Source organism: Mastigoproctus giganteus, chromosome 3 (assembly GCF_048544385.1).
Source record: "Mastigoproctus giganteus isolate SK-2022 chromosome 3, ASM4854438v1, whole genome shotgun sequence".
Lineage (NCBI taxonomy): Eukaryota > Metazoa > Arthropoda > Arachnida > Uropygi > Thelyphonidae > Mastigoproctus > Mastigoproctus giganteus.
In genome coordinates, this window is record NC_143577.1 from 231,536,556 (window position 1) to 231,561,350 (window position 24,795).

The window sequence follows — 24,795 nt, forward strand, 5'->3', positions numbered from 1 at the left end:
CATAAAAGTATTTACTTTTTTATTAGCATTACTCTAGTAGTGCTATGACTTGATGACACTATATAGCCAGTTACCACTCAATAAAAGTGCTTTATATTAAATCTTTACCTATAAAAAGCAAATTTGGCAGAATTTTATCAAGTGCCATGCTTTTCCAGGAGGGTAGCCTACTAAAAACACAATGTTCACAATAACAACTAATACTGTCCACTGACAAACAAACAAACAAAAAAAAAAAAAAAAAAAAAAAGAAGCAAAAAGGTATCTAGTTACAATTTATTGTTGCTTTCTCATGCTTTAAACATCCATTCTAATCACAGATTGTTTTCATAACTCTGAAGAATGAACATGGCATCTGTCAAGTTGCATTGAAACAGTAAAAATTAAACAAGATATGCATTTTCCAAAACATATATTTCACTCATTATAACTATAGAGTTTTCCTATAGTTGATATTATTAAACTGGCAGTATATTAACAGTACATTTTATAGTACACTTCAGTGTAGTTAATACCTTAGAGTGCCGAAATTCCAAAAGGGCCAGCATTTATTATTTTTTGATGCTGGTGCCATAAAATAATTACAGTAAGCGCCGGTTATTGTGTTCATGTTTGCAAATTGAATTTTGATTCTATTAAACGACAATTCTTATAGGCAAAAATTGGAGGATTAGTATCCACAGGCTATAAAAATGAAGACATAAAGGACAAATTTACACTTTTATTACCTTACCAATTAACAAACAAACAATGCTGAATCAACAAATGATCAACAAACTGAATGCTGTCCAACTCAACTACTCTTGCTGAAAGGAGTGAAAGATCTTGGCAGCAAAGAAACAAAGTTTGAAAGTGGTGCAGCAAAAAAATAACTAATTATTTTCATTAAAGGCCTATACATGTGTCACTGTTGCTCAGAGTTCCATTTTTTCCGTTACCTATGAATAAAAATATGTAAGTACTACTTACTGTTTTGATTTCTAAACTTACTAAACCTTTTTTTTTTTTTTAGTCTCCAGAACAGTATTTTTGATAAGTTCGAAAATCCAAACAAATTGGAAATCCAAACTACCCCCCCCCCCGCACCCCAGGTCCCAATTAGTTTGAATTATCGACGCTCTACTGTACTATGATATCATAAGCTAATGATATGTGCATAGAACTGATTACTTTATTTTATACAATGCAGTAACAATAAATACTCCTTTGTCCTTTTATTTTTAAAAGTTATCTCATAACTGATGTTAATTGTAAGTTGCATACATTAACTTTCACGTACGTAACGTAACTTCAAGAAGCCATGTGTTGTTAGGCATTACAATATTGTTCAATGGAATGATCTACATGATTCTATTCCTCTTTTCCTTGGGTGGAAAGCTAACTTTAAAATCAGATATACTTTAGCTATATCACTTAGATCTTTCTATTAGAAATGAAAACCCTTTATTCCTATAATCAAACCTCCCATCCACAGCACAAATCTTGGTTTTTCAAAATATCAGCTAAAGTCATTCAAGACAATAATAAAGTATATCAACTGTTTTGCTACAAAACTGGAGTTCATAATAACTGTAAGACAGTTATAACTATAAAGTGTTGTTACATTCAAGAGTAAGAAACCTGCCTCAACGCGTTCTGGGTCCTTCAATAAAGTCACTCGTACTGTTTCTATCTTTCATACCATCACCTTCAGCACTACCCAATCCTGGGGAATTTTATCACCTAAAGAAACAGCTGGCCTACTAACATCCTACTTTCCTCAAACTTCACTGACTATTTCAGCAAAAGCTTTCTCTCTAAATGGAAAATTTATTAAATAAAATATAGGTAGTTGTTGTTGTTATTTGGTTTTTAGGAACATTAGCAACTAAGGCCATATTGCTCCGGGGATATGCGGTGGCCATTTCCTGACCTTTCCGTATCCTCCGTATTTGGTGGTCACAGGCTCGAACCCCGGTCTAATCAAGAAGCATGTGCTACGCACTGCTGCTCCTGCCCACCTGGCTACGGAGGTGCCAATGTAGGTAGTATAGATGAAGCTAAATAAAAAAATTTCACTGTAGAACCTTTATTTAAAAACTATAAAACGACAATACATTTATCAGGTGGCACTGGCATCACACGGCAATGCCACGTGATCATTGTTATGATTATCACTTAAATACAGCTTCTTCCAGCAACACTTCTTTTGGCTTTTTTTAATGTCTGTCTATTTGATACACTGCTTTTATCACTTCCCACATCGAATTTTAAAGAAAACATCTTTATAGATTCTTCTTTTCTTTCTTTTTTTTTTTTTTTGACAGTCTAATGGCCAATTAGACTGTGTCAGCAATTTTTTTTCCGCAGGAACACCATTTTCAAGTTGTTCTATCACTTTCAGCTTGTTAATAATACTTAAAGTAACATGTTTATTAATGCAAATTCTTTAGAACCCATAATTATAAAATATGTTCACTTATGTACATATATATGTATAAAGAAGTATGCAAATGAAGAGATATAAGCATTAACATCCATCCAACTCAGAGTCAACAACAATACTGAACAACAGGCAAGACAATGTAACGTATGGTCCATCTCTCTCTCTCTCTCTCTCTCTGCGCAGTCAGAGTGACTCATCTTCCTTCCTAAATCCCATGTCTTTCAAAGTACTCAACTGTGAACAGAATTTTATTTTTCATATTTCAATCCGGATTAGCGAGGGTTTACTGTATTTTGAAATGGCACGATTGGATTAAGAATTTCAGCAACACTTATACTATTCTTATAAACAGTTCATACTGCTCAACAGAAAGAATGGGAAGGGAATTTGTTCAAGAGTAGATATGTGGCTTTTGTTCACTTCATGTCTCTAGTAAGTAAACAACAATATCATACCAAAAGGGTAGAACAGATACAGTGCAACTTAGCAAGAAATTCAACTGCAGAAAAGATCCAAGCAGGTCACAAATAAACCGGTTGGTCCAGAAGTTTAAAAATATGGATGCTGTAATCAACAATAAGAAATGCTGGTAGAAAGGGAATGGCATTGCACATGTTAACTGTTTCAAGAGTAAGTGTTGGATGTTGGGAACTCAATGGGATAGTGGGCCCGACAAAGTTTTGTACGAAATTTTCAAAATTTCGTAAAAATGAAAAGTTGTACATAAACATTTTAAAAAAATTTTTTTCCAATGAGGCAACAATCATTGGTGCCCAAAACTGGAGTGAAACTGTCAGTAATTAAAAAAAAAAAATAAATAATAATAATAATAATAATAATAAAAAAAAAACACAATTACGGAGAAGTTCAGCTTTTGCAAATTCAAATAAGACAATGCTGGAAGATAACTGCGATCTCTGCCAACTTTCAAATCTATTTTCATACTGACGTCCATTACAAACTGTCTACAATTACTTGAAAACAACACACAACATATAATAGTACTTACTGGAAGATTTCAAAGCAATTAGTTGTTAATAGACATGTTAACTGAAATGACCTTTAATAATGGAAATGATTAATAGTTTAATGTTTATGTTTGTAACATTTTATTGTTTCCAACAGAATCAATAAAAGCTTTATGTTAAAAAAATTTAATTTTTTAATGAAATCCTAAACTTAATAAATGGTAACAATAGCTTAATTTTTAGTACTCACCTTGATATAAACTGCAGTTGGATTTAGAATAAGTGGAGTAGGAATTGGCTAAAATTGAGGTTAATATGGGTGAGCTTAATTGTTTTGAACAGAATTAAAATGTGCTCAAGGAAGTAGAAGTGCACATCTTCATCCTTGGTTGTCATGAAATAAATTGAAAAAATTTGAAACTTGAGAATGTAATCACAGAGACCAATAGTCATAACGATTGGCTTTCGCATTAACGTCTTCAGTTGGTAATAGTGAAGAAGAGAGAGCGTGTGAATATAAAGAACTCTAAGTTCCTGTGATGCTCTTTGATGCATGCGGGAATCTCAGGTGTGTGAGATTCCAGACCGGGAAGAGATTATATGGTAGTTTTGTGTTTAATACATTAAATTCATAATGATGTCGGAACCATTCTATGATTAGGGCTTCATACTGGTAAATTCTGAAACTGGATTTTAATTTAATAATGGGAACTGCTGAATCTACTAGAGGGGTGTGGTTATGTGATTGTACATGTGACATGAGTTCTGTATTTGATTGTCCGGTTTTAAAACTATTATAATAGTAGTATGTTTTTGTAGAGCCATATTTTGAAGTGGTGCTTCTGATATAACATGCATTACATTTTTGTTGGCATTTTATTAAATATACTATATTGTTCATATCACTAATTTGGTATTTCTAGGTTTATTTATAAGAGTTGAACATGGATCCTAATTTATTGTATGTAGAAAATGTGAGTGTAATATCAGTATTTTTAAAAATCCGCCTGAACTGTTTAACAAGGTCACTATGATAAGGAAGAACTACGTGTGTGTTGTTGTGTGTGTTATATTTGGGTGGATTATTGATGTTATTCTGAACATTAGAAATTGTAATTCATTAAATAGGTCATTCTGTGTGGAACTATATTTGATGGCATTGTATATTTGATTGTATAAGACTGCTTTTTTGGTATTAAAGGAGTGATGTGATTCATAATGTAAGTATTTCCCAGTGTGGGTATTTTTCCTGAAGATCTTAGTTCTGAGATTAGTATCGGATTTATATATAGTTAGGTTAAGAAAATTTAATTGTCCGTTTTCTTCTAATTCAAGGGTATATTTTAATCTATCGTGAAAAGAATTAAATTTAGTAAGAAGGCTGTCAATTAAAGTTTTATTACTAATTATAAGAATGTCATCGGCATAACGCGTGTATAATTTTAATTCTGCAGGGTAAGGTTGTAAGATTTTATTTTCTATGGAGGCTAAGTATATTTCAGATAGAGGGGCTGAGATCCCCAGTTCCATGGGTAAACCAAATATTTGTTGATATGTTTGGTCATTGAAACGGAAGTGTCTAGTGTCTAATAGAAAGGAGGTAAGTTCTAGTATACTACTGATTGAAAGGGAGATGTGATTAATTAGGGTGTTATTATTGGTTAGAAATTCGCGTAGGGCCTGTAAAGCAGTTGGGTAGATGTACATTGGTATATAATGAAACTACATCAAAGGATGCTAAAATATCTGTGTTGGAAATAATAATAGGATTTATTTTCTCGAATGCTTGGATGGTATTGTTAACTCTAAATTTATAAAATCGTGTGAGGGGGGAAATAATTTTAACCAGAAAGGAAGAAAGGTTGGCAAAAGCTGATTTATTAAATGAGATTATCGGTCTTGGTGGTTGGGTTTATGTAGTTTGGTAATTCCAAACATATGCAGAAGGATGTTATTTCGTATGCCGATTTGTTGTAAGGTATGTAGGTTGATTTCTTTATTTGTCCTTAGATTTCTTAAAATAATATCAAGTCTATTTTTATGTTTGGTGATATTATATGTGTTATCTGGTTTGTTTGTATCTGAATCAGAAAGGATTTGGTTCATTTTTTCGATATATGTACTTTTATTTAGGATAACTAAAGTGTCTTCTTTATCTGCTTTTTGTATGATAATGTTTGGGTTATTTCGTAACTTTTTTATGTCCATTAACTGTTGTTTATTTATACTGGGTTGCGATTGGAATTTGGATTTTAGAATGGAATTAGATTGGTGTATTATGCGGCATTTAGATAAAACGCCCCCAGTAAATGGCGCATAATACACCAATCTAATTCCATTCTAAAATCCAAATTCCAATCGCAAACCAATATAAACAACAGTTAATGGACATAAAAAAGTTACGAAATAACCCAAACGTTATCATACAAAAAGCAGATAAAGGAGACACTTTAGTTATCCTAAATAAAAGTACATATATCAAAAAAATGAACCAAATCCTTTCTGATTCAGATACATACAAACCAGATAACATATAATATCACCAAACATAAAAATAGACTTGATATTATTTTAAGAAATCTAAGGACAAATAAAGAAATCAACCTACATACCTTACAACAAATCAACATACGAAATAACAACCTTCCGCATATGTTTGGAATTACCAAACTACATAAATCCAACCACCCACTAAGACCGATAATCTCATTTAATAAATCAGCTTTTGCCAACCTTTCTTCCTTTCTGGTTAAAATTATTTCCCCCCCTCACACGATTTTATAAATTTAGAGTTAACAATACCATCCAAGCATTCGAGAAAATAAATCCTATTATTATTTCCAACACAGATATTTTAGCATCCTTTGATGTAGTTTCATTATATACCAAGGTACATCTACCCAACTGCTTTACAGGCCCTACGCGAATTTCAAACCAACGATAACACCCTAATTAATCGCACCTCGCTTTCAATGAATAGTATACTAGAACTTACCTCCTTTCTATTAGACACTAGACACTTCCGTTTCAATGACCAAACATATCAACAAATATTTAGTTTACTCATGGGACTGGGGATCTCAGCCCTTCTATCTGAAATGTACTTAGCCTCCATAGAAAATAAAATCTTACAACCTTACCCTGAAGAATTAAAATTATACACACATTATGCCGATGACATTCTTATAATTAGTAATAAAACTTTAATTGACAGCCTTCTTACTAAATTTAATTCTTTTCACGATAGATTAAAGTATACCCTTGAATTAGAAGAAAACGGACAATTAAATTTTCTTAACCCAACTATATATAAATCCGATACTAATCTCAGAACTAAGATCTTCAGGAAAAATACCCACACTGGGAAATACATTATGAATCACATCACCCCTTTAATACCAAAAAAGTAGTCTTATACAATCAAATATACAATGCCATCAAATATAGTTCCACACAGAATGACCCATTTAATGAATTACAATTTCTAATGTTCAAAATAACATCAATAAACCACCCAAATATAACATACACAACAACACACACATAGTTCTTCCTTATCATAGTGACCTTGTTAAACAGTTCAGGCGGATTTTTAAAAATACTGATATTACACTCACATTTTCTACATACAATAAATTAGGATCCATGTTCAACTCTTATAAAGAAACCTAGAAATACCAAATTAGTGATATGAACAATATAGTATATTTAATAAAATGCCAACAAAAATGTAATGCATGTTATATCGGAAGCACCACTTCAAAATATGGCTCTACAAAAACATCAAACACATGAGCATACTACCATTATAATAGTTTTAAAACCGGACAATCAAATACAGAACTCACGTCACATGTACAATCACATAACCACACCCCCTCTAGTAGATTCAGCAGTTCCCATTATCAAATTAAAATCCAGTTTCAGAATTTACCAGTATGAAGCCCTAATCATACAATGGTTCTGACATTATTCTAAATTTAATGTATTAAACACAAAACTACCATATAATCTCTTCCCGGTCTCGAATCTCACACACCTGAGATTCCCGCATGCATCAAAGAGCATCAGGGGAACTTAAGAGTTCTTTATATTCACGCTCTCTCTCTCTCTCTCTCTCTCTTCTTCACTATTACCAACTGAAGACGTTAATATGAAAGCCAATCGTTACGGCTATTGGTCTCTGTGATTACATTCTCAAGTTTCAAATTTTTTCAATTTATTTCATGACAACCAAGGATGAAGACGTGCACTTCTACTTCTTTGAGCACATTTTAATTCCGTTCAAAATAATTAAGTTCACCCATATTAACCTCAATTTTAGCCAATTCCCACTCCACTTATTCTAAATCCAACCGCAGTTTATATTAAGATGAGTACTAAAAATTAGGATATTGCTACCATTTATTAAGTCAATTAAATTGGTAACTTAAGGAATCCTACAATTCATCTAATTGAAATCCTAAACACAAAAGATATTAGAATTTATAGTACTTAGTACTGTGCATGGTTGATGGTTGAGAAGATGGAAGATATTTGTTGACATAAGTATATACTCCAAAGTGTCCACTTATGAAATTCCCATATATGGGTACCCATCAAAAGTTCAATGAAGCAATTCAGCAAATTCTATATAAATTTGTGAAATATCTGTTGCAACAGCCAGCTGTGTCATGAGCATCAATTAACAGGATCTGAACAAACGATCAGGCATCATTTCTGCATAAAATTCATACACACCAAAGATTTCCTTGAAAAAAAAAAAAAAAAAAAATCACAGAAATTTATACAAAATTAAATCCTTCAGTTCTTCAAATCATCTGGTTTACAGACAAGGTCCATTTTCACTTCTACAGTTATGCTAACCAGCATAATATATGAATATTGGCCACAGAAAATCTCAAAACATTAATGGATGCACCTACTAACATGCACAAGAACAGTGTACTGTTTCAGTAAGTGGAACCACTGGTTCAATTTTCCTTGCCATATGTTGATATCCAAATATTATTGAGAAGTATTAGCCACAGAGTGCATAAAGTTAGAAGATTTTGTTGCACCAGCAAAAAAAACCCACCCCATAACAAAAAATAATAAAATAAAAACAATGTATTTCTTTCCTCATGCAAGTAGCCCCAGCTGACCACAAAGGCAACTTATTCCAGTAATTAACAACTTGATAACCAAAGGAAAACTTCCTACAAGCCAGTTTACAGTCTAAATTTATTTCACCATAATTTGAATTCATGGCTCCTAGTTCTTAGAATTATTTATACCACTAAAAATTTCACCTTCATTCATTTTACTATCTCCACTCGGAGCCTTTAAACCTCAATCAAGTCCTCTCTAAGGTGTGTGAATCTCCATTAAGGTGCTTCTTGCCAAGCTCTTCTGGAATAATTTATACCACTGAAAATTTCACCATCATTCATTTTACTATCCCCACTCAGACCTCAATCAAGTCCTCTCTAAGATGCATGATCTCCATTGAGGTGCTTCTTGTCAAGCTCTTCAATCCATATATTCAAAGTAAAAAGAGAGGCAACCAAGCAGATTGCCATCTTTGAACCCTTTTAAGAGGCATGGTATCTTTTTATATGTGCAGTTTCCTTACTTAGCATTAGTATTAGTAGAGGCATATGATGCAAGAAAGCAAGCTTATTCAGCATCAGCCAAAAAAAAACAAAAAAAAAAAAAAAAAAACACACCACTCCCATTTCACCTCTCCGTTCGTTCGAAATACCTCTCCAGTTGAGCCTTAAATTTGTTTAGGCTATCAACTTCAACAACAAGTGACGGAAGTCGGTTCCACCACCCAACCATCCGCTGGCCAAAGGCAAATTTCTGCACATCTATCCGACATCCGTCCTTCCTCAATTTGAATTTATGCCCTCTGAGGTGATTATTTTGAGCAAGATGAAGAATCCCATTGGCATTGAGCATGCTCAAACCATTCAAAGCCTTATACACCTCTATCAGATCACCTCGCCGGTGCCTAGTCTCCAGACTCTGTAATTTGCAAAACTTAAGCCTTTCTTCGTAAGAGCAACCCTTTGTTCCATTCACTAATCTTGTTGCCCTTCTCTGTACCCGTTCCAGCAGCTCTACATCCTTCTTGAAATGAGGCCTCCAGATCTGTATACAGTACTCAAGATGTGGCCTAACCATTGCCTTATACAAGGGAATAATCACCTCCTTATCCCTGCTAGAAATATTCCTGTATATCATTGACAAGACACCATGAGCTACTCTTGCAGCTCGTCTGCACTGCTCAGAGAACTTCATATCTGCCTGCACAATTACCCCCAGGTCCTTTTCATTCTCCACCACTGTCTGTGTAGTACCGCAGAGTTGATATGTTGCTCTGGGGTTACTGTTTCCCATATGTAGTACTTTACGTTTGTCAATGTTAAACTTCATTTGCCACCTCTCAGCCCATCTGCTCAACCTTTCCAGATCCTGTTGCAGCAGCATAGCGTCAGTAGTGTCCTTAACAACCCTGCCAACCTTTGTATCATCTGCAAACTTGGACATTAAACTTGATATCCCATCATCAATATTATTCATAAACACCGAAAACAACAACGGACCCAACACTGAACCCTGAGGAACTCCACTAATAACATTAGTCCACGTTGAGCAGTGTCCATTGATTACCACTCTCTGTCTTCTGCCACTCAACCATCCCCTTATCCATAGCAGCAATTTGCCTCCAATGCCACACTGCTCCAATTTGTGCAGCAGTCTTCCATGTGCAACAGTATCAAAAGCCTTTCTAAGATCCAAATATATAATATCAAAGTTATTCCCTGCATCCAGTTCTTTTGTGACTACATCATAGTATCCAATCAAATTGGTCAGGCAAGACCTGCCCTTAACAAAACCATGCTGCGTCTGAGCTATAACTGAATTCTTGTCTAGATGATCCTGCAGTGCTTCTTTAACCAGTGCCTCCATTAATTTACCTGGAACAGAAGTTAAACTAACAGGCCTATAATTACTTGTGTCAGCCTTTGATCCTCCTTTGTGAATTGGGGTTACATTTGCACATCTCCAGTCTATGGGTACCTCCCCTGAGTCCAAAGAAGCTCTCATAATTATGGCTAGGGGTTTGCTTACTTCCTTTGCTGCCTCCTTTAATGTAACTGAATAGATCCCATCCACCGCAGGTGCCTTTTTTATGTTTATCCTCAACAATCTCTCCTCCACTTTCCTCTCAGTTATTACAAAATCATCCAGCTCACTGCCAATGTTTACTTTACCTACATCATTCTCCTTCCTGAATAACTCCTCATGCGTGAATGTAGATGCAAAATACTCGTTTAGATTGTTAGCCACCTGAGCAGGATCCTCAACTGTTGAACCATCAATATCCAGTGGACCAATCTGATTCATCCCTTTCCTTCTTCAGTTTAAATAGGTAAAGAACTCTTTTCTGTTTTTCTTTGCATCCTTTGCCAAGGATTTTTCGTAGTCTGCCTTTGCCTGCCTAATCTCCTTTGTGACTTGGTTACAGACCAACTTATATCTATCATAGGCTTCCATGTCACCCATTAATTTGTATGTATCCCATGCATTTTTCTTCTCTGCCACATGTCTCATTAGTTCATCTGACAACCATTTAGGCCTAAACCTTAACAATATTTCTTAGTTGGTATGTAAAGCCTGGTAGCCTCCAAGATTAGTTCATTGAATGCTTCCCATTTTGAGTTTGCTGTTGGTAACATCATCATCAGTTGGTCCCACTGTATAGAATTTAAATACTGTCTCAGACCATCATAGTCGCCTTTACGAAAACAAAAACCCTTCCCCTTACCTCTGATGGTAGTTACCTCCTTGAGTAAATCCCACTTCAACACACTGTGATCACTGCCACCTAGTGGTTCATTTATCTGCAGATTCTTAATGCATGAAGAATCACTACTGATAATCAGATCAAGAGTATTGCTCCCTCTTGTTGCCTCACGAACATGCTGATGTAGAAAACAATCATCCAATAAATCCACAAAAGCCTTGCTAGTGTGCGAGTGACCAATCCACAAATTCCAGTCAATTGTAGTACTTGGACACAGTACTTCAGGTGCAATCTTACAATTGCCCTGTACAGTGGAATTAGGACCTCCCCATCTCTGGAAGCAAATGTTTGATAAATCAATGGGATACCATGGACCTTTCTTGCTGCCTGTCCACACTGTCTGGGAAACTTCACTCATATCATAACTCCCAATTCCTTTCTTCTACTGTTTAATTCAAGCCTACAGAGTATAAATTATTTTGACTACCACTTTTCTGACTCCTTTAAGCTGGTCCAAGTCATCCCATATGAGCACTGCTTGGTGCTGATCATTAAGCACTCTTCCAATCTTCATACTGTGTCCTCCATCACTTCACCATGTCATATATGACCTTTAAGAAACAACAGTAATGACAGAACCAATTCTTGTGACCCCACTTCTAATGTCACACAAATACCAAGAGTAACCATTAATCATGTCCCTCTGCGTCCTACCCTGGGATCCATCTTCGAATCTTACTCACAATCCCAATATGTTACAACTTATACAGCAAAACTTCATGAGGGACTGAGTCAAATGCTTTGCTAAAATCCAAATAATCAATGGCAAATTTATTTCCAACATATAGCTCATGAATATAACTGTCAAAATAGCTAACCAAGTTAGTTAAACAAGATTTTCCCTTAACAAAACTGCATTTGTTTAACCTTTAGAATTTATTTCTATCTAAATGACCCTGTATTGCATATCATTGCCACCATGATTTTCCCTACCACTAAGTAAAGACCGGTCTCTAGTTACTCACTTGATTCTTAGAATTGCCTTTATGTATTGGTGACATAGTGGCACTTTTCCAATCCAGAGCAATCTCTCCCAAGTTCAAAAATTAATGTTTAATAGTTTGATACAGTCTCTTGCCACCTCCTTCAAAATTACTTGGTATATGCCATAAGCTCCAGGAGTTTTACTTGCCTTTAGACTCATTCTTCTAATAATCTGTAATCATCTGTAATTTCAATATCAAATGATTTCATACTGCTGAACCTCAACTGCATGAAGGAGCTTTCATTTGTAAAGATTGATGAAAAGAACCTGTTAAAAATCATCAACATCAGCTGGGTTATTTACAGCTTTTGCAGGCCAATTATTCAAGAGTCTGATTTATGTGTATTAATACAAAGAATTCCTTCTTTGTATTAATACACATAAAAAAAAAATCCTTGGCCCTATTCTTTTCTCTTTTAGGCATGATTTTTTATATTCAGCCTTTGCCAGCCTAACTTTTTCTGTGGTACTATTACAGATCAACTTGTAGCTGTTATAGGAAGAAGACTTTATCCTGTTTCTCCAACACATGGGTGTTTAGTATGAGTAAATGCTCTTCCATCAGGATGGTACCTGACTGCATATAGCATATACAAATTTGGATTCCACCTGAGCATTCTGGCAATTTTTTATATTGAATTACTTCCTTGGAACATCTGGCTAGGGATGGTCTTGGCCACCACATTCTCTCAACCTCAATCCTTGCAATTGCTTCTGTACAGGTGGTCTGAAAGGACACGTGTATGGACACAATCAGCTATAAACACATGGATTTTACATCACATATACAAAAATAATCCCTATACAGTTTGATGAACTGAAAGCAGAAAATGTATGTGCCGGTATTACAATCACTGCTGACACTCCAAGCAGAGCAGTTGTCAATTTTCAGTGCTAACTTTAAATAGTGTTGGATGTCAGTGCGATCACATGATGAACAAGTTTTGCATTAACAGAGGACTCTCCTAAAATTTTTTTTATTATCTATCTCTAAACTTTCTGCTCATAGATTAGGTTTACTTAAATGTACACTTAGTGATTCCAACAATGTTGATTCTATGATTACATTTACAATATGTTCTACCAATCTTGGAATAAACAGTTCAAGCTTGGTCTCCTTATTGTGTTGGTCACGTTAAAGTTTTGGAAAGTCTACAATCCAATTTTCTCAGATTTATCTATTGTAAGTCTGAATTAAACTATTTTACAAAATCCTATAATGACTGTCCACCCATTTTGATTTATTGACTTTAAAGGCAGTGGACTAAGGTCTAGACCTTAGTCTTTGGAATAAAATTATCTATGGGCTCCGTTGTTTGTTCCCACCTCTAAAAAAAATATCGTCTTTAACTGCTCTCCAAGAGCAGTTTTTTTTTTTTTTTTTTGGTAGTTGTTGGCGCATCGGCTTCTGTGGCCATAATGCACCTCCCAAGGTTTTTGCAGTACTTTGATCCAAGCCCGAGGCGGGATTCGAACCCGCGACCTTTGGGTTGCTAGGCAGGTACTTTACCCACCCGGCTAGCCTGGTCGGCCCAAGAGCAGTTAAAGACAATATTATACACTTCTCAATATTGTAATAGACAAATCTTGCATGAATCCATTAGCTTCTCAGTTCTTTAACAGAGCTGCAAAATCATTCAATGACATGAATTAGGACATATTCTAATCAAACAGAAAACTTAATAAAGATGCTTACTCCCATTTTTTGAAAAGCCCATCTAGCTAATCTTGTATTTTCGTTACTTTGATTATTATGCAATTTTGTTCCATTAAATATCATTTTACTTTCTTTATTATTATTTTTTTTTTATGAACGCAATCAATGATGCAAGTAAATTATTTGGAGACTGTTACTTCCAACTGTTCCCTAATGTTCTACTATATACTGTAGATATATAATGTTTTGAAAATACACTTCCCTTTGTAATGTGTACATTTTTGTATTATTTAACTCTATTCTGTTTCTGGCAATAAATAAATTAAAAAGAATGTGACTACTATGCTAATTAATAGCAAAATCATTTCTACATATCAAGTATATCAAAAATAATAAGCAAATTACACCAATGCTACTTTTTTGATTAACCCTTCATTATTAGCCCTACAAAGTTTCATTAGCTCCATTATATGGAACTTTGTATGTTTACTTATTTTAACAGATGATAATGTCTTGACTGCTGATGCATTCAACAGCTAGCATAGTTAGAAAGAACACAGCACACCTCACTGCTTAACAAAACCAGAAATTTATTATAGTTTATTATGTGGGAAAACTACAACAGCCCACACCTTCCATTAAATAATCCTTAGGTTTTATATTCACTTTGGCCTTTGTGCGTACTGAATAATATTCTGAGGCTATTTACATCTCTATCAGCATCTCTTAAACCGAACGCCTTGGGAATGCCAGGTACTGGTTCAGCATCCACCCATCACCACCTTGTGGTAACATGTTAGTATGGAACCAGTTATATAGTTACTGAACAAATGGGGGTGGGATGACAATATGGAATTATGGTGGCCAGACTGGATAACTCAGGATTTTTAGCCAGGGAAGCATGCCCTCCAAAAATGTACCAATTCCCCCTCACCATTTCATTTTTCAAATTTGAATTTTTTTCACCACATATTTTATTTACAATATTTGAGACCAGAATAAGACGACAGGGCTGTATAAAATAGTTAAGAGTCTTTGGGATAACTTACAGGCTGAAAACTTATTGCTTTGATAGGATAAAGTAGTTGAGGTGCATATCAGCTGGGTATGCACCTCAACTGCTTCATATGGATCAAAAAGGTCCCCACTGATGTGTCTATCAGGAAACCAGGATAGTGTGCTAAATATTCTACTGGAACAACAACCATCAAAGGCATCATCAATTTTAGAAGGTTAAATAGCAAAATGTTGGAATTAGCAGAACATTAGGTTTAGGTCATTATAATCTCAGAATCAAAAAAAAAGGATGAATACTGAGGAAGGGGGAGTTGCAGCTAAACAACAATTATAAATTAATTTATCCTGGAGGTAAGGTACACTGCAAGGAAGGTGTAGAAATAGCCCTCAGATCAAGTTTGAAAGCAAATGTAATTGGCTAGAAAGTATTTAAGATGGAAAACTGGGTGATGAAATTTTGCTAGACAGGTGGTCCAGATGAATGCTTATAAAAAGATGAAAGACATGCCACAGAATTAAGGATTTTAAACGACTAGCTGAAGATACAAGGGTATATAGAGAATTTGAAAATGAAAAACTTGATTTAAGCTAAAAAAATAAAATAAAATAAAAAAATAACTCTTAGATTGTTAATTACAGGAACATTTGCTCCAAGGTAGATGGTATTCCTACAGAACCTAACATTTGTAAACTAGCTGAGCAATATGGATCTCATTAGAATTGCTTGTTGAAAATAAATACATGCATTGCTCTACCGTTCTAACAGCTTTTTGGTTTATGAAGTGTGACCTTGCTCTCTTTCATAATCTGAACACCACACAGAAATATTTTGACATCTCTATTCTACTTCACTTCCTCTAAGCCTGACTAATCCGGTCTTTCATTATGAAATTTTCCCTTTATCTTATCGTATGTCACCCAAATATTTTCTTATCAGTTCATTAAATGCCAAGCTTGGATTTCCCATTATGTCATCTCAACAACAACTGCACCGACAAACTGAAATAGTGCCTTACTCTTCAGTGTTTCATAACTCTAATCACTGGTCAAAGCAACTTCCTCAACACCTGGAGTCTTCTTCAGTGATAAATTCTGACCAATACCACAGTCACTATGTCAGTGGATGTCTCTAGTCTAAACTGTCTCTGTGGGAATCTGTATTCAGTCACAACTTTCCAGAATAAACAGATTTCAATCTTCATTTGTATATATCACTGTCAAGCTAGCCAATTGTTTTGATTTAAACCTTGATGCCTGGTTCCACAACAACATATACAGAAAAACTATTTTAGACTTATTGATATCAAATTTCTAACTTTGGCAGACTTGTTATCTCCAGTTTGAATGAGCTTTTTATGTTTTTATTTTATTCCTTTGTTAGAGCCTCATTTACTACTTTATATGTTATTATTATCTTTTTATTCAATATAAATTCCTCTAGACTGACTGTACCAGGAAACTGTACCTTTACCATATTGGATAGCAATATATATATATATATATATATAAAACAAATACAAACTTGTGTATTTTCTTATCTACCAATGATTATTCTATAGTTATGGCATAAACTTATTAATTAAGTAAGTACATATGCAAATTTCTGGAGTTTTTCAAAGGAAATCAATTAAATAGAATATAAAATAGTTTTAGATTAATACATTCACTGCTCCCCAAAAGCAAATATGTGGCTTTGGATTTTAATCCACTTAGAGGGGGAACCAACCTACTTGTAGAACTTTTTCTTCCAACTTGACAGAAGAAAAACTGGATAACTGTCAAGCAACCTTCAAAAGGAGGCTGGTTAATTCAGTCATAGTGAGAAGAAAGCCGAAAAATGTTTCTGCCTTTTCCAATCCAGGGTCAAAAAGGTCATCAGAAAAGCCAGTAAATTTTTATGTACATTAAATATTTTTTTAAACTAATTTTATATAGGAAAAATCATTTTGATTTCCACGAAAGGTATGTTGAAAATAATATTTCACAAAAGCTAAGATATGGGACTCCCCTCATTGGAAGTTCTATGCAGCCAGTAAATGTAGTTAATGGATGGAAAAAAGTGTTGTGTCCTCAGTACATGCTATTAATCCTCATATTATTAGCCACATTGTCTATGAGACATCATAGTAAGTGTGACTAATAATACTGGTGTCGGGTTTAATGTACTTTTATTTCAAGTTAAAATCTTTCAAAAGTGAATAGCTTTGTAATACAAAGCATTTATCTTTTTTATTAAATCTGTATATTACTCAATTAAGTATTCACAGATTAGCTCCTTATTTTTTGTGTTGGCTAAGAAGGTTGCAATGTCTCTCGAGACTTTTGTATCCCTACTTGAAATTATAAAATTGATGTATTTTATCCCTTTTGATCATGATTGTGATTCTAAAAAGTTTAATATATTTTAAACTAAATAAATCAGTTCAATTCTGCATACATTGGATCATGAAATGAAAGACTTTGAGACAGGCTTCAAATTTACTACATGTATTTTATTTATTTATTTATTTTTTTCTTTTTCTTTTTTTTTAGTAGCTGGGCAATGAAATGAGTGCTGTGCACTCATTTCATTGCCCAGCTATTAAAAATGAGTGTTGTGCACTCATTTCATCGAAATATGTACTTGTAGATTTAATGTCAACAAACCCTCATTTAAGTCTCTAACACTCATACGGACTCACATTTTCTTTCATTAATATGTACGTAGACTTTTTTTTTGAAAAGCTATTTCTGTCAGCTAATGCTTGAGATAGTAATAATTGAAAAAGTAGGAGGACTTGAAAGATCAGTCATGCTGCACTGCAAGCATATATGTACAGGCCCAGCAGTACTACAGAGGGGCGGAATGTAATTAAGGAAAGGGGTTATGATCTTAATTGCAACTGATACCAGACAGTTTCAAGCATCTTGTTATCTCCTCAAATCAAGTCTAAAGCCAAAGTGTGTTATGTTAATTTTACGATGCTTATACACCTGAGAGTATGTATTATTTTTAAATATTGTTTCCCCAGAGCTGCACACACTCGTTCCCATGATACTGCAACACAAGTATCTCACTCTTGTAGAATGATTCATCTCTTCATTTGTTTTGATTTACTGTCCAATCCAAAATGAAATTTTAAGTGTGGGAAACAAAAGATCCAACAACGAAAAATTTGGTTAAAAAGGCAAGTACAGGAGCACTGTCTAAGAGAAACAAAGAACTCTCTGCAAGCATTCCTTTTAGACTTATTGACAATAATCATCTTTACATGAATACAATCATTAACTGTATAATTTAGCAGCCATGATGAGTGCTCAAACCATGGTCAACTTAAAGACATATTACTGCACTCCAGTGTTAATAACTTGCTGTGTCAACCAATGTAATAAGTTAGCATACTATACTCTTGTTAGTTTGACCTACAGTCCTATAGTGAAATATATTGACCTATAGTAAAACATAGTGAACCATAATTATTCCTTTGTAATCCCAAAAGATTGCCGCCATCACCTTTCCTAGCTGATGAACTGTTTTCGCCTTATATGGAGCCAATCCTTTTATCCAGGCTGATAGATTCACAACTCATCCATGGTTACAAATGTTGCAACATAAAAAAAAAAAAAAAAAGTTTTCAGATCCACTACATAAAGAGCCAACAATTCTGAGGAAGAATTGAAGCAACCACATTTTCGACTGGGTGCCAGAAGCTGTTAAATCCAGCTTGTAGAAACCTTTGACAAATTTAATTCTTCTCTCACTTATGCCCTACTTCTTGGATTGATAACAACCAGTCTGCTATCATAACATCCTGTATTGCATCAATACTTTCTCAGAAATTAGGCACTGGTGGAAAAAAATTCCCATTTTTTCACCATGGCATATAACAGAGCAGATGTACCAAATCATCACGGATTTCTTTTGGTGTCGAATACGTCTTCTGCAGGTTATCTGAATAACCTGCTGAAGAAGTATTGATGACAATATCCACAATGACGGCATATGAATTTACAGTATTCAAATTTGAATACTGTGGCACAGCATTCAAATTTTTCCATTATTCAAGGAAAAGAAAACACTACATTTAATGGGTTCTCAAGCAAAATGTGGTAGAAGTTTTATGACACAATAATTTTGCATTTGAATCCAATAACCAAGCAAAATTATATTCACAATTTTAGTGTCATTGTTTCTGTGTTAGGAAAATAACTCTCCAACATTCCCTCAGAGATTCACAATTATTGAGGGTGTTTGAGTAACAAATTTTCCTGGATAATCAGCAAAATGAAAGAATTTGTAAATGAGACTAAAATATGAATAGATCTACAGACATATTTATTTATATCAGAAAATTTTGCAAACAAGATTAATTTATTCTTATTTTTTTAACATATCATATGTTTTCAATAACATTGTATCCACTCATTGAAGTTGATATTTTGGTATTTTTTTCATGTTTATTGATGAACTGTAGTTTTTCTTCAATAGAAAGAACCCGTTTTCATTCTAACATGGTAGGTGCATACAGACACAGATTTATAAAAAAAAAAAAAAAAAATTAATGTTAAAATCATCCACACAATAAAACTGAAGGATTACTGAAATATGAATATACTGAGCTAGTAAGCAGAAAGTAAAGGTGAGGATGAGATTTCTGAGAAATTCAAGAGTGCCATCTACAGAAACACTACAAATTGTACACAAATACCACTTGTAATGTATTCCACACATTTATTCTTGTTATCTGACTTGGACTGATTTAAACTTCTACAGGCCATAGTGACCTCAGTTCACATGCCTGGGATAATGGCAAATCTACTGTATTATAATTGAGTAAATAATAAAAATCTTGGGATAAAAAATTTATAATTAACGAAGCAAAGCAAAACTATATTGCAAGTACAAAAGTTAAGAGAAGGGAGATTAGTTGAACACATATTTGAAGCAAAAATGAATGGTAATGGTAATGGTAACAGACCTAGGGAGATATGAAGATGAACTGATAGTGTCAACCAAACATTACAGGAAAGAGGCTTATTCTGGGTAGGACTAAAGATCTAATTGCAGGTAGGGTAGCACAAGTGTAAAATAGCAACTGGAAGGCTGATGATCCAGAAGAGATGGTCTATACTACCATAACAACTTATATTCCCCTGGATTATAATAGATCTGTATGACAGTGATTTCATATGATGAAAATAATATTTCCCAGATACCAAGAATATAATGAACGTCATGGCGTTTGCAACTTAGGCAACACAGATGCAACCAAGTACAGCAAAGACTTATTTATTTATTTTTAAAGTGCATCATATTAAATACAATGGATACATTGTATTTAATATGATGTTTAAAATATATATATTGTTTTAATACTAGCAAGTAATGCAAAATTTTTACTGAATTATTTGTTATACCTCTCTTTCCTTCTTTTCCAATTCCTCCAGTTCTTCAGCAGATAATTTGGTCCTTTTCAAAACTTCCAAATTTTGCTGTAAATATTATATTTAATCAATAACAAATTAAAGGGAATCTTAAAATACAATAAAGTGACATTCAAGAAGTCATAGTGCTAAATTATCTTAATATTTAAGAAACTTTATAAATTTCTCTAAATGAAAATTTATAAATTTCAAACTACAACATACAACTGAATTTGGGGGGGGTCCTCACAAGATTTTTCTAAAATTAATTTAATCTTGTTCAAATGATAGAAAAACAATTGACCACAAATAAATTTTATGTTGCCTTTTATTGTGTTAAAATAGGGTTACAGATCACAAGAAATTATCCACTGGTAAAATGTAAAAGTTTCCAATTACGGAGTTTGTTTGTTTTCCCACTGTAATACTTTCCACTTATCTTTCATATAAACAATCTGAAAAACTTAAATGATGTTTATGTTTATACTCAATTGTTAATGGCAGGTGGTGTTATCCACCCCTCTTCAAGTCCGATGTCACAAATTGCGTGACTGTCAGTATTTCTGATTATGAAATTTATTTTCCTGGTATTCTGGCTCAATTACTGTACTGTCATCCATTTATACTTCGTATTAAAAAATTTTTAAAATTAATTCATTGTTTACTGATGTTTAAATTCAATTGTTAATAGCAGGCAAGGGTTTTTTTCAGTCATCTTCAGGTCCAATATTACAGCCTTGCAATCATTGGCATTTCTGATTATGAAATTTGTTTTCTTGCTGTGCTGGTGCAATTATTGTACTGCAATCCATTTACACTTTATATGAACGATCTGAAAAACTAAATCAAAATTTACTGATGTTTATATTAGTGTTAATGGCAGATGCTCCCCCTCAGTGTAAAAGTCACAGAGTAACTTCACTGTGCGCTAGACTGAAGTATTTAGACATTCCATCAGGATCTTGTGAAGGAATTTCTGATGAAAAAAAATTTCAGGGGTGGGGGGTGGGTAAAGTTTTATATAAATAGGGTAGTTTTAAACTCTTTAATAAGGTTGTAATTGGGTCTTGGTCACATTAAACTAAAGGTGTTTTTGGGATTATTATTCTACATGGAACTAAATGAAAAAAAACTAATATAAACAGTGGACCAACAGAAATGAATTTTTAAGAATGCATTTAGCAGGAGGAAATTTTTGCAGATATTTTGGATGTTGCATCTCTGCACACCCACAAAAGGACAAAAAAAGGAATCAAAGTAGGTGCTCTAAAGTAAAAAATATTATTATCTAGAGCTTTTAAAATGATTTGCCATGCTGTTTTATGTACAGCCGATTATGTACAGCCAAAATGCACTAGTCCCGATGGACTAGTGCATTTTGGCCCGATTAGGCGGCTGCCCCAATTATCCAAAGTTTCACTTCCGTTTTCTAGTCACACCGACCCAGCTAGTCGAGATGCTGAGGCTTTTGCAATTACTAATGACCTAGCACAGATTGTTCATTTACCTACAAGAATACCGTACAATCCTAATCATACAGCCAACACGCTTGATCTTTTTCCCACAAACAACCTTTCTAAGTACACGGTCGAAGTGAGAAGTCCTTTAGGCACTTCAGATCACAACTTGGTGATTGTCTCTTCTCCAATGGAGCGTTTATCTCATGGCTATTCCCAATCTCGTGTTGTTTGGCATTACAGGAATGCAAAATGGGATGGCCTGCGAGATTTCCTTTCCTTGGTCGGATTAGTTTCAAAACTTTTGATGTCTACGTTTGCTGAGATCATGTCAGTGAAATTATTCTTCCAGGAATGGAATCCTTTAGCCCACACTCCACTTTAAAATCTTGTCCTTTATCTAAACCTTGGTTTTCCAATAAATGTGCTAAGGCTGTTCAAGAGAAGAATGTTGCATATCGTAATTGGCTAGTTTCTAATTCTTCAATTTCATTTTCTACCTACACCAAACCTCGCAACAATTGTAAAGCAGTTATTAATCAGTCCAAACTAGATTTTGAACAGGCTAAGAGTAGAAAACTTGCTTCTTGCCCTAATGGTAGCCGAGCATTCTGGTCTCTTGCCAAAGCTATTGGCCGTAACTTTTGCCCATCTCTGCTGCTCCCACCCCTGTCCAAACCAGATGGTTCTGTTGTCACTTCAGCCAAGGATAAAGCTGACCTGCTAGCATCCCACTTTTCTTCCAACTCATGTATTAATGATCTTGGTAAAACACCTCCCACCATTCCCAACACGCTCCATTCAATGCCTCCTGTGGTCTTCCGTCAAAAGGATATCAGAAGGATTTTGATGAATCTTGATGCTAAGAAAGCTCCAGGGCCTGATGGTATTTCTCCACTTGTTCTCAAAACCTGTGCTCCTGAACTTACTCCTATTCTTTTCCGCCTTTTTTCACTTTCTTATTCCAAAGGTGTTTTTCCTCTGCTTGGAAATTTGCTCATGTCCAGCCAGTTCCTAAAAAGGGTGACAAATCCCTCCCATCCAATTATCGTTCCATTGCAATTACTTCTACTCTTTCTAAAGTAATGGAAAAATTAATTCACCGCCAACTCTTAAACTACCTAGAAACCTTCCGTCGGATCAACGATCGCCAGTATGGATTCCATCAGTGTCGATGGAACCCATACTGGCTTATGTTACTCATTTATGGACTAATTCAATGGAAGATTCGGTGAAACACAAGTAGTTGCTCTTGACATCTCAAAGGCTTTCGATCATGTTTGGCATAAAGGTCTTCTAAACAAGCTTCCATCTTATGGTTTGCCAACTGTTTTTAGTAATTGGTTATCCAGTTTTCTCTCTGATCGCTCACTGAGAGTGATGGTAGAATGGCTCTCTATCTTCTAACTTCTCCACTAATGCTGGTATCCCCCAAGGTTCAGTTCTTTCCCCCACTCTTTTCCTTTTGTATATTAATGACCTTCTTCCATTGACTTTAAATCTTATCCATAGTTTTGCCGATGTTAGCACATTGCATTCCACTTTCCATTTTGAGAAACCTTGCCCTGCTCAATCAGCTTCAACTTGTCGAAAATCTGCTACCGATTCCTTAAATGCCGATTTTCAGGTAATTCTCCAGTGGGGCAAAAACAACCTAGTTGATTTCAACCCTTCTAAAACTCAGTCTTGTCTTATATCTCGCAAAACGGATTCTTCTGCTCCTATGCTTATCTTTAGTGACACTCCGATTTCCAGGCAAAATGATATATCTCTCTTGAGGTTTACCCTGACTTCTAATCTCTCTTAGCACAAGCACATTACAAATATTGCTTCCTCTGCATCTAAAAAACTTGGTTTTCTCTTTCACTCTTGGCATTACTTTTCTTCCAAACAGCTGCTAACTCTGTATAAATCACAAATCCACCTTGCCATGGAATATTGTTTCCACATCTGGGGTGATACCCCCAAAACCTCTCTCTCAGGCTTCTTGATTACAGTCAGAAGAGGACAGTTGGGTTAATTAATGATTCATCTCTAACAGAGTCTCTCCACTTGCTGTCTCATAGACGTACTGTTTCTGCTGCATGCCTCTTCTACAGATACTTCCATGGGCACTGTTCTTCTGAATTGGCTTCTATAATTCCCGCTCTCTCTTTTTTTTTTTTTATGTGAACCCCCAAACACGAGAGGTATTAGAACCTATAGTACTTAGTACCGTGCTTGGGTTGGAGGTTGAGAAGACGAAAGAAGATATTTGTTGACATTGGACTTCTGTACATTATAATTTTCAGGAAATACGTATGAAGGAAGGTTGTTCCAGAAAACGGCAGTTGAATGAATAAATGAAGATGATGAAAAGTTGGTTCTGTGGGTTTGAAGTTGGACAGTAAATGGATGTTGGCTGGTGGCGGCACGTGTTTGGACTGTTCTGAAAGAGAGAGCGGGAATTATAGAAGCCAATTCAGAAGAACAGTGCCCATGGAAGTATCTGTAGAAGAGGCATGCATCAGAAACAGTACGTCTATGAGAAAGCGAGTGGAGAGACTCTGTTAGAGATGAATCATTAATTAACCTAACTGCCCTCTTCTGAATGGAATCAAGAAGCCTGAGAGAGGTTTTGGGGGCACCACCCCAGATGTGGGAACAATATTCCATGGCAGGGCGAATTTGCTATTTATACAGAGTGAACAGCTGTTTGGAAGAAAAGTAACGCTGAGAGCGAAAGAGAAAACCAAGTTTTTTTGATGCAGAGGAAGCAATATTTGTAATGTGCTTGTGCCAAGAGAGATTAGAAGTCGAGGTAATCCCCAAAAGAGATATATCATTTTGCCTAGAAATCGGAGTGTCACTAAAGATAAGCATAGGAGCAGAAGAATCCTTTTTGCGAGATATAAGACAAGACTGAGTTTTAGAAGGGTTGAAATCAACTAAGTTGTCTTTGCCCCACTGGAGAATTACCTGAAGGTCGGCATTTAAGGAATTGGTAGCAGAGTTTCGAGAAGTTGAAGCTGATTGAGCAGGACAAGGT

At 34.8% G+C, this 24,795-nt stretch overlaps 1 protein-coding gene across 3 annotated transcripts in view; it reads right to left on the bottom strand.

The window, feature by feature from the left end:
* The window catches only part of LOC150088835 (RNA-binding protein 5-like), a 405,596-nt gene that overhangs the window by 38,365 nt on the left and 342,436 nt on the right, over positions 1-24,795 (bottom strand). For all 3 annotated transcript variants that reach the window (XR_016546742.1, XM_090369695.1, XM_090369696.1), the window contains one exon: positions 20,305-20,379. Coding sequence is in view for 2 of the 3 variants with exons in the window: in XM_090369695.1 (XP_090225821.1) it covers positions 20,305-20,379 (75 nt within the window). In the remaining variant the exon portion in view is untranslated. The remainder of the gene's footprint in view (positions 1-20,304; positions 20,380-24,795) is intronic.